Genomic DNA, 11,402 nt, shown 5'->3' on the forward strand with positions numbered 1-11,402 from the left:
CTCCAAATGTCCTCAGTATCTTCCTCTCCTCCTGCCCCTCCATTCCACCCTGCCTGCTGAGTCAAGGTCTAATGGGGAACAGTGACTCACTGGACTCTGAGAGGGCAAAGACCCAAACTCTGAGCAACAATCAAACTGTCCAATTCTCAACCTTCATCCTGCCACTGCCCAATTCATAGGCTCTTCTTCACTTAACTAAATCCTATTTTGAGTTACAACTCTCCTAGCAAACCCTCAATTCCTCTTGATTCCTCACACTCATCTCTCCCTTTCCACATCACCACACAAAAATGGTATTCAATTATATATATATATATATACATACATATATACATATATATATATTTACACACACATATATATGTATACACACATATTTTTACTACTTAGCAATAATCTGCAGTTGTTCGGTATGTTATGTATTTGCAAAGAAATTATAAACTTCTTGAGGGATTTTTCCTTCTTTGCCTCATCCATGGTTCAGCCTTGCATACAATAAACACTTATTGACTTGAATTGAACCAATATTAATTGAATTGGGTAGAGGGTATGGGAAAGGTTTGTGAGCAGGGAAAATACTAACATGTATTGGACATTTAGTATGTACCTGGCTATATGCTAGGTATTTTGTATGCCTCATTTCATTTAATCTCCATAGCAATAATGAAACATGTTATTATTATCCCTATTTTATACATGAGAAAACTCAGACTTTAAGAAGCTAAAAACTTTGTGGGGCGCCTGGGTGGCTCAGTGGGTTAAAACCTCTGCCTTCGGCTCAGGTCATGATCCCAGGGTCCTGGGATCGAGCCCCACATCTGGCTCTCTGCTCAGCGGGGAGCCTGCTTCCCTCTCTCTCTCTCTCTCTCTCTCTGCCTGCCTCTCTGCCTACTTGTGATCTCTGTCTGTCAAATAAATAACTAAATAAAATCTTTAAAAAAAAAAAGAAGCTAAAAACTTTGTCAAAGCCAGCCATGTGGTAACTAACTGAATTTAGCACTGTTTGATTCCAAAGCCTATATTCAAAGATATGTAACAGCTTTAATGCCTATTAGCAAAGTGTTGATTAAATAAAATACAATATACCCATATAATAGAATACTGTGCAATTATAAAAAAGTGAGGACTTTATGGATTTAATGTTTAGTAATATCCAAAACATATTTTGAAGTATAAAAGCAAGGTAGAAGATAATATGAAGTATGGGCTACCATTTGTATTTTAAAAATAGAGTGTACACACACACACACACATACACACACACACACACACAAACAATTGCTTGTACATATACAGAATATCTCTGGAAGGACACACCAGATAACACTGGTGGCCTCTAAGGAGGTGAACAGGGTAATTGGGAGACAGGGGTTAAAGAGAGACTTTACAGTGTTGCATCTCTTGAATTTGGTCTCATATTAAATAAATAAAATTACATTTATTAAAACACAATACAATCTCTTTCCACAAAATAGAGTCTGGGGATTGAGTTTGGAAAAGTTCAGGGAGAGAAAGGGGCAGTATGCCAGTGAATTGGATTGGGGACCTCCCAGGGTGCCCAAAGCCCCATCCTTTGCATCCATTTCCCAATCACTCTTACAAACCAATCTCCATTATAATCATCTGACTATAATGTTGATTGAGATCACATCTTTCCAGATCTCAGTTTTCTACCTATAAAACGGGAACCAGATGGGGTAGGATGAGATGGTCTCCAAAATGCCTTCCAGCTCAGACATCTAAATAACCAAAAATCAAAAGGGTGAATTCTACTACATTTGAAATCTTAGTCTCAAAGAAGGGCTTGGAGATTTTGTTTTGTTGTTTGCAACAAAGAAGAGAAACATTTCCATTCAGATTTGCCTACTAGATGGTCTTAATGGAGGCTCCCTAAGTGGTTGCTGAAATTCCTGTTCAAAACTGCTATTACAATCTTCCTCCAAGCCTCTGGCCTTCTGTGGCCTCTGTTCTCCAGGACTATCCTGTTTAGAACACGAGGAAGTAGGCCCACTCCAAAACTGAATACAAAAGAGCAAGGCCCTTCTATGCTTAATGTTCCCTGGCCCAGACCTTCTGACCCTAAATATCCCTTTCTTTCTTCCTCACTACCTGCAAGAGAACAGACGCTCTGTGAGAGACCCTCGGGAGGAAGTGAAGCCCTAACCTCACCCACCACTCACCACCCCCCAATCCCTAGCAATTCCTACCAAAAAACTCAGTCCTTGACTTGTAGGGAGGTTTGTGAGATCCTGCCAAGTGCTGTAAATATTTTAACATGCCTTATTTCCTTGAGTGTATATGACCTGGGACCTGGCCCCTCCTTTCTATGGGTTCTTAGAGAACTTAGGAACAAAGAAAACACAGCCATTCCTTAGCTACAGGACACCCAAGTCAAATTGCAGAATAATACAGAGGGGATATGGGGAAGAGATTGAGTGGGGAGGTAATGTGAAGAGGAGGATTGATTTCCCTTCCAGAAACATTTAGAGAAAGGTATAGCAACTCAATTTCTAGGGGCTGGGAAAGGTTACTGAAAATAAGAATAAGAATAACACCAACCCCTTCACAGTTTACAAAAATCTTTTGTATACATAACCTCACTGGATACTTCATAGTCCTATAAAATATTGTTAATTCCATTGTGCAGATGAGAACACTGAAGGCTAAACAGTTAAGAAGAGACCATTTCTATGGTCCTTTTTGTACCCAGGGATCATGACTCTGAGTAGAGTGAGACGGGTAGCTAGAGGAGTACATCATTCATCACAAGACTGTCAGACTTCTACTAAAGCCTTTCTTGGCCATCTTTTTTTATTCCTTAGTCATAAGGATGCCCTGAGGCTACAGGAATGGAAAACTTGGCAGCAGTCTTCTTGGTAGCTGCCTCTTCCCATCCTTACTATGTATTAGGTGATATATAAAAGCAGGAATTCTGGACTCAGATTCTCTGTGTTCAAATCCGAGTTCTGCCATTATTTCCTATATGAGCTTAAGCAAGTTACTTAACTTCTGAACTTCTGTCTTTTTATCTACAAAATGGATAAAATAATGGTACCTATTTCATAGCGTCGTTCAGAAATAATGGTACAAGTAAAGAATTTAATATAATGCTGGCACAGACTTAATTGTAAAATGCTAAATAAATAATAATAATAGTAGTAATAGTAATAATAAAAATAACTGGCAGGGAGAGCTTACAGGGAGTCATCTCCATACTTTTAGCCAGTCCCCCTGGGATTAGTGGCAACACCACATGAAGGGTATGGGTGGCAAATAGAAGAACCCTTTCTTTGTGAGAAGTTCAGTGACCTGAACAAGTGAGGCTGTAATCTCAGCCTCATAAGTGCTGTGTTCTAAGCAACTCTGCTAACTGGCTCAGACAGACATCACAAGCCTGGCTATACATACACACGTACACACAGGCCTGGACATATGGATGCATGTACATACCCTTTCAGCCTGGATAAGAAGGTGGGTGGGTAGATCCACAGGATAGGCTGAGCAAAAAGACTGTGTAAGGACTGTTTGTTTAGCAACATTTCCTATCCCCTTTTTCCTTCAGCTATGCAGAAGCAGGGAAGCAACTAACCTGGGAGCCTTACTTCCTCTCTTTCTACCCTCACTGAAGGTACTTTTGACTCTAGTTAGGACTTCGGTGTCTGCTTCCTTCCTTCTCTGACTCCTCTACATTCAATTCTGTAGTATTTTTTGGCAAGAAGAGAGATGGTGGGACTCAAAATAGAATGAAGACTTCTTTTCTACCCAGGACCACTGAAGTTACTGAAAACCAATCTGAAATCTCTGGAGCATCAGTTAGCACAGAACAAGAAAAGTAAGGACTTGAAGAGAAACGGGTGCAACTGACCAGGATATTTGTTGAATACAATTGGGTAAGACCTGCTACAATAGTATTTCCTTGGCTGGGGTCTCAGGGTTATGAAAAGAGAGGTTGTGGAAATGACTAAAACAGGTTCATAGCAGCTATCTTACTGCAAAAATCCAGAAGTGATGACTTCCACACTCTTGAATGCACATAGAAAGTCACTCTTTCCCCAGAAAGTAGAGAGTGAGAGAGGGAAGAAAGGAGAAAAAAGAAGAGATGCCTCTGTGGGATGTGTAGAGATTGGCCAAGATCCTGGCTGGAGGAGTTGGGCCTGTACAACATCTTAAACTCCAGTTGTTCCTTAATTGAGCAAGAGAAAGAAGAAGAAGAACGATAACAATACTGTGAGGAAAGGGGATGGCATAGCTATCAAAGGTGATACAAATGGACTATGAAAATGAAAGGATCCAGGAAAATATGGTTAAGACAGCTAATTTCATCCCTCTTCTCCTTTCAACCCCAGAAGCTAGAGCAAAGTAGAAGATAAAGGTAGGCAAGACTACCAGGTTGAAGAGGCTTATACTTCCTCAAGGCACCCAAACAGGCCACATTCAACACCCACAAATAGGTGCCAAGTGATTTCACATTAGTAACCACAGCACCCACCTTCGAGGTAGGTAATTAAATGTCCTACTAAGCACTACTAGGCTTAGTGCTCTGTCATTCCTAAGATGGGAGAGGGCTGGAGTATCCTAAACCCTCTTCCCAGTAACCTTTGGGTACCAAGAGGGATTCAGGATAAAAAGAAGAATGGAAGCAGAAACTTACAAAGTTTCCATGCTCCAGTATTGGGGAGCTCAAAGGGGTCCAGGCCAAGACGTACAGACAGGCTGGCCACATCCTCTCCATCACCCTCACCTAACAAGTTTTTCATTCTGGGCCCTTTGTGCTAGTCTGCCATAACCCCTACAGAAGCCTCTATTATGTTAAACCTGATTCCATAAACAGATGGGAAAAGACTTCTTTCATAATCCATGGCTTCAGGTGAGGTGTATGGGGTGCGTGTGTGTGTGTGTGTTATGAATAAAGCCTTTTCTCTAAGGTTTGCTAATTGAATCCCAAGTGAGAAAGTTCCTTTAGGCAAGAAAGTTCACTCCATCTTTTACACAATCTGAAAAGAGTAAATGATTATTTCCTTTCAAAAGGCAACACAACAAAAAGATGCTGGTGGTAAAAGCAGTATACCCTCTTGGGAAACTGGTCTGTTCAAAAGGTCAAGAAGTCATATTTTACATATTTCTGCAAATGTTGATAGTCCAGCTGCTTGTTTATTCTTCATGGCCCTGGGGGAAATGTTTACAATGACAAGCAAGTATAAATTTAGGGGGAAATGAGATAGAGTTCTATGTCTGGTACTTCAGTAGTCACACTCTCAGCTAAGCCCTGAGTGAAGCTGAAGTTGACCAGGGATTGTGGATACCCAGTAGGGCCTCCTCTAGGATTGAAACAGCAGTCCTCCCACACCCATCCACAGTGGGACTGAGCCAGCAGCTCTAACCCAGTTATAAAGATGCCCTGTCTGAAGCCCCCTGAAGAAAGCCACTATGTCACATTTAGGAATCTTAGTGTGCTCTTCTATCCTGAAGTAACAGCAGACCAAGGTCATAGGAAGCATACATTTCTGGGAAATAAGAATGAGCTGTAGGAAGTTAAGTTTCAGGAGAAGGGTCCAAACTGAGGTTTCAGGAAATGCTTATAGTTTAATGCTTGTTAGGAATAGGCTCAAATGATTGGAAACAGTAGCATCAAGACCCATTCTGCTAGCTCGAAGCCAGCCAAGTTGAGGGAATTTTCTTGGGGGCCCAGTTCCATACTGAGCAGGGCATTCTGGGAGAAGCAGTTGCTTATCCAGTGTTGCCCTTACACACTTGGCAAAAAGGAGTGGATCTTTTCAACCACAATGGTATATATAAGCAGCCCTATAATCTCTAAATACATATGACATGGGAAAATAATATCTATTTTTTTCATTGTTTCCCCAATCTCTTCAAACTGTCTACATCTTCATTCAGGCAGATTAACAAATTTCCACTTTGTCTGAATGAGTCAAAATGTATGCCAAGTGAATAGTAAAGAATAAACTATCACATAATTCTAGAAGGACAAAATCACAGAGGTATAAAGTTCATCTAGTCAAACCCGTTCATTTTTCAAATAGATAAACTGAAGTACGGAGAGGTAAAATACCTGCTCAAAGTCACAGAGCCTGTCAGGGGCACAAGTTGTCCAACTCCTAGTCACTGTCTAGCTGGTATTACTAAGATCACCAGCACTTTTGGGGTACAGATTTATATTCAGAATGAGCATTTGAGGCCACTGGACAGCGAGCCAGGGATCCAGCCTCAACCAGCTACTCTAGCTAAAGCAAGCATCCTCCCAGTTGGCTTCCAAATACCCCAACCTCTCCTTCTTATCCTTTCCGATATGAGTCAAGATCCTAGTTTGGCACCCAGTTTGGCTGGAAAGAGGGCAGAAGAGTTACTTGAATGATACCTGACCAATGGCCCTGTGGCCCAAAGCTCCATTGCAAATTCTAAGGCAACCTAATCAAGTTTATCTGGACAGTAGGCAAAAGCCTTCAGACAAAAGCAAGACCCTGGAAGATTTGCCCCCAAAATACCTGGTTCCTAAACTAGGCAATTTAGTGGTCATCCCAGTGAGACACTGAACCAAGTAATGAAAGGCCCTAAGATGGGGAAGAGAAATATAGCCTACCCTGCTTTTGATCCAGCCCATCATTGGAACTCTCTGTCTAAATACATAGTGTTCCATTTTCCCCATGCCTAGAAAATTCTGTCTCCATTTGAGTGATCCATGAGTCTGAACTATCTTGTGCCCACTAGTAAACTTTTCTGACCATTGTCCCTTTCCATGGGTGGTGAGATCCTTAGTCTCCATCCTCCTACCTAGGAGCCTGCAAGGGCCATGCTTATAAACTATCCAACAAAAGATGCCTCCCATCATATCTTATGGCTCAGTGCTAGACTGGCAGTCAAGGTGGAAAGTGCAGAGTAATGGGTTTACTCTGGAGCTCATTTAAAAAGACCTAGGCTTGAAGCTAATGTTACGAACTCTAGCTTGGTCTACCTTATCCTCTGGATCCCCAACCCTAAGACTTCCCCAGCTCCAACCCACTTAGGATTCCAATTATGACCTGGGGCCCACAACCAATGATACCTTGTTCCTCTTTACCCTCTTTCCTCCAAAAGTCAACTTCCCCTGGGTTCTATACCTGAAAGGAATGGCAGGCAAAATGGTCCTGAGATGGAGGCAACTGACCAAGGTCTGGTTAAGGGGGAGGAAGGAAAAGATCAGGAGAGAAATGAGCCCATACTTTTTGCAGAGCTTGTAGGAAAGCTCAACCAGAAAGCCATGCTATACTTTCCATCAGGTTGCCTGGCTGCCCTGTCCTGTCTGCTGCTTGGTCTGAGCAGGGGAACTCCCAAATTTTCTACAAGCTCTGCAAAAAGTATAGGTCCACCTCTCTCCTGATTTTTTCCTTTTTCCTCTAAACCAGATCTTGGTCACTTGCCTCCATCTAAGGAACCTTTTGCCTGCCATTCCTCCCAGGCATAGGACCCAGGGGACGTTGGCATCCCTTCAAAAACAGGTGAATAGAAGGCACAAGATACACTGTTAGTGCCACCACAGAACTGTATACATCACAGAATATACATAAAATTGTACATTGCATGCTCTAGAATGGCCTGAATTCCACTTCTCTTCTACTTTCCATGGCTTTTCCCCATGCCCAGAGACTCCTTTGATGTGGAGCTAGCCCCCAAATACCAAAACCACCTTTTGCTAGGGCTCCCTCATAACAGTGCCAATTATCCAGAACCTAAGACTCATAAAACCAATCAGTGGCTGCTTTACAACTGCAAAGATATTAGGCCTAGCCAAAGAGAATCTGGGTTGTGGGATGCCTCCAAACATTAAGTTCATAGATTTTTAGAGATGAAAGTCATATCAAACATTAATAGAAATGGACAATGCACCACATTAATAGAAATACATAATGCACCAACCTCCTTGACTATGGGGGTATATGTTCCATGTTCCCCAGAATGGCTATTAGGCAAATACTGGCTCATAAACATTTTAGCAAGCTTCTACCAGCTTCTTCTATCCCTTTGAGACACCAGTGCTGTGGCACAGGTTGCTGGGAAATTTTTTTAAGACTTTATTTATTTATTCATTTATTTGACACACAGAGAGAGAGAATACAAGCAGAGGGAGCGGGGGAGGGAGAAGCAGGCTTCCAGCTAAGCAGAGAGCCTGATGCGGGGACACTGAAGGCAGACGCCCAACAACCAAGCCACCCATGTGCCCAGAAATTTTGAGTAAATTGCAGAAAGCATGTGGAGGCAGAGACATTTTTGGAATCTCAGGATCTGAATGGTTGCTTGGGAAAGCTGAGGGGCCCAAGAAAGGTAGTGCTAAGGATGAGATTTTCTAGGAGCTCAGGAATGTAGTGGGGTATTCTTGACCTTTTCAAAATAAAAACTGAGGTGTTCTCAAGAGCATCCAGTATCAAAAATAACTTTCATGAATTCAAGATACACCACAGCAAGGACCCAAGCCAAAGTATTCTGAGACCCTAGGGACATACCAAATTCCTTTCTGTCCCTTCCTGACCTATACTCACCATAATTTAAACCAGTAGACCCAGCCCTTCAATGGACCTAGTCTGTGTCAGAATACACACCAGCCACACCTCTGCACAGCCCACTGTGCCCCCCCTCTTTCCCAGCTGCACTGTGAGGTCTTGACCGGAAAGTCCCAGCCAGCCCTCCCCCTGAGTCCCCTATGATCACCTACTTTGAAGTTTGTTCCCCAGCAGTAAACCTCTTCCTGGTAAAGTAGTGGTTTTTCCAAGTTTTATTACATATTCTGAAAGGCCCAGCTCTAGGCCTGCTCACACCACATGAATACTGGGGCCTAGCTTCAGCCCATCCCCCACTACCTCCCATGAAGTTTCACCCAGACTTTGCCACTGAATCTGAAGGCCAACAGCCTGCCTTCAACCACAGAGCAATGCTCAGCAGGTGCCATCCTAGGTAACCTAGGCAACAGGCAGAGGCCTTACGCTGGCTGCCTTCACAAAAGCCCCTGAACTGCATCAAAGCAAGGAAAAGGTAGTCCCAGGGGTGAGTATGGCAGTGACCTTACTCCCAGAAGTTATTTCACACAGTCCAGGGACCCCCTACACTTGGGCACCAGTGTGGCCTGGGCAGTCTCTGCTCTGGACAGCCACTGAGGCACATTCTAATTTTCAAGTGGGACCCGCATATTGTGGTGCCAATGGGTCACAAGATGTACCAAGAGGTACCCCAATCCTCTTCTTCAAAGGCAGTGAAACTGCAAACTTTAAAAAGGGTGGGGTCATTGGTTCAGAGCAAGGTAGGAGTGGCTGTTCAAGGGCCCAGGGGAATCCACAGGTGGACACCCTAGATTCAAGGTTTCTATGTTCAATAAATAATCCCAAGGCCCCCCCAGGGGGGCAGCAGAAGTAGGTCTTGGGGTGGTGAGATGAGGGAAACCTTCAGCCCCAGGGCAATACTATGAAAAGCCACAGAGTCCCAGCTGACAGTGATTCTGTCCTAAAGAGCCACAGAAGGAGAGAGCTTACAGGTAGAGGGCATCCCAAGTCCCTCGCTCCCTCCCTAGACTCCTCATCAGAACTGCTGTGGGGCATCGCCATTTGGCTTTCTGAGAAAACAGGATAGCTCCTCCGACTTCAGGGCCTTGGGCAGATTCTGTGCTTAGAGAATGTAAGGTTGCAGTCTTAGGGCCACAGGCCTAGAGAGCAAAGGTTATGCACCCCACAGCCCTGCCTGTCTTAGGGAAGAAGACTTTCCCCACGGGGAAAGTGGGAGAGGTCAAGGCCGGCATTCTGGCAGAAGGCATCCCGAAGATAGTGGAGAGACTCTGGTGCCCAGGGAGGGCAAGGCTCAGGTTGGGGGCAGCTTGGAGTAAGTCTCAGGGCCCAGCCTGCCAGCTGCCTTACACTCCTCTGGCAGGAGACCTCGGAGACCCCCCTCCCTGCTTGCTTTGGGGTTCAGCTCAGAGGGCACAGAGATCTGCTCACTCCCTCAGAGTGGTCTAGAGGACTACCTGGCCTGGCTGGGCCATAACCACCTCAAGCAAAGCAACGCGCACACACCTCACTCTCTCTCCCTCCCTCCCCCTCTCTCTCTCCAGCAGACACACACGCCTGCCTTGTATTTGACTCTTCGCTCAGTCACCAGGATTCCTAAAGTGTTTTTGACAGAAAACACCTCCGTTCCCTGTTGTACAGGAGCAGGGGCTGCTGCGGAGATCCGCAGTACGGAATTTCTCTCAAAGCCCTCCCAGCCTCCCAACTCTTCTCCTCTCTCCATGACTTCGCGCCGCCTCCAAAACAAACAACAAACAAACAAACAGCAACAACAACAACAACAAAAATGCAAATATTTTCCCGCACTACACATGGTCAGCATACGGAAGAAAAAAAAAAGTGCGTCTGGATTTGAACCAGGCCAAAAAGTTCATCCCTTGCCTGTGATCAGTGAATACCCAGGTCCCACCCAAGGGACGTCTTGCGCCTAGTCTCCGAAGGTAAGGGTGCCCAGAGCCCCGCAACCTTCGCCTTAGCAGCGCCTTGGGCCCTGAGACAAGGGGGGAGGAGTCGAAGCAGAAAGCTGGAGGGGCGACTCCGACCCAGAGGTCAGGAGTTGGCGGCGGTGGGAGCGGAGGACACCCTTGCCCAGAATGCCAGGAGGGGCGCGCGGGGCCACTAACCTGCTTGGAACTCCACTTGGCGATTTTTCTCTCTTTCCTCCTGCAGCAGCATGGAGTAGAGGATCCCAAAAGAGTTCTGGATGCCAAAGATGGAGCCGTTGCACCAGGTGGCAGCGAAGACCACCATCCAGCCAAAGCCACCTTCGGGGGGCTGAAAGCCGCGCTCAGTGCCGCGGGTCTCCACGGTGGGCGTGGACTTGGATTCATGCACTGGCTCTGGCTCAAATTCCAACTCCCGCAGGAGTGCAGGGTCCGGTAGGGGCTGTGGCTCTGGCTGTGGCTCCGGCTGCCGCTCGGGTGGAGGCACTGGCACCGGCTCAGGCTCGGGCTCTGGCTCGGGGCTACCCACCCACTCCTGCTGTTCCTGGTCTGCCTCCCGCCAGGGCCCCTTGGCTTCCTTGCTCGCTGGGCTTTGCAGCGCCATCTCGGCAGGGGGACTGTGGCTGCTCCGGCGGGAGGAGCCGCTGTGTGGCTGGTACTTGTTTCTGCGGCGGCGGCTGCTGCTGCTGCTGCTGCTGCTGCTGCTGCTGCTGCTGCTGCTGCTCCGAGCCCTGCTGCTGCCGCTGCCTCCTCCTCCCGGCTCCGCGCCCCAGCTGGCCCGCCTGTCCCGCGACAGACGGTCCCTCGAGTCCTCTCCTCCTCCTCCCACGTCCAACCCCCCTTCTGCTCTCCCCATGTCATCTCTCTCCTCCCCCTCCTCTTCTCCCCCCCTTCCTCCCTCAACAGGCAGCCGCTA

The 11,402-nt window shown here is 45.9% G+C and overlaps 1 protein-coding gene across 1 annotated transcript in view; it reads right to left on the reverse strand.

Annotated features, from left to right (window-relative positions):
• The window catches only part of LOC111160922 (solute carrier family 16 member 2), a 128,722-nt gene extending 117,533 nt beyond the window's left edge, over window positions 1-11,189 (reverse strand). Inside the window, exon 1 of the mRNA XM_022524308.1 lies at window positions 10,667-11,189. Within this exon, the coding sequence (XP_022380016.1) occupies window positions 10,667-11,090 (424 nt within the window). The 5' untranslated portion in view covers window positions 11,091-11,189. The remainder of the gene's footprint in view (window positions 1-10,666) is intronic.
• Window positions 11,190-11,402: the final 213 nt, after the last annotated feature.

The sequence above is a fragment of the Enhydra lutris genome, unplaced genomic scaffold (assembly GCF_002288905.1).
Source record: "Enhydra lutris kenyoni isolate GAN:26980312 unplaced genomic scaffold, ASM228890v2 scaffoldscaffold79, whole genome shotgun sequence".
NCBI classification, from domain to species: Eukaryota; Metazoa; Chordata; class Mammalia; order Carnivora; family Mustelidae; genus Enhydra; species Enhydra lutris.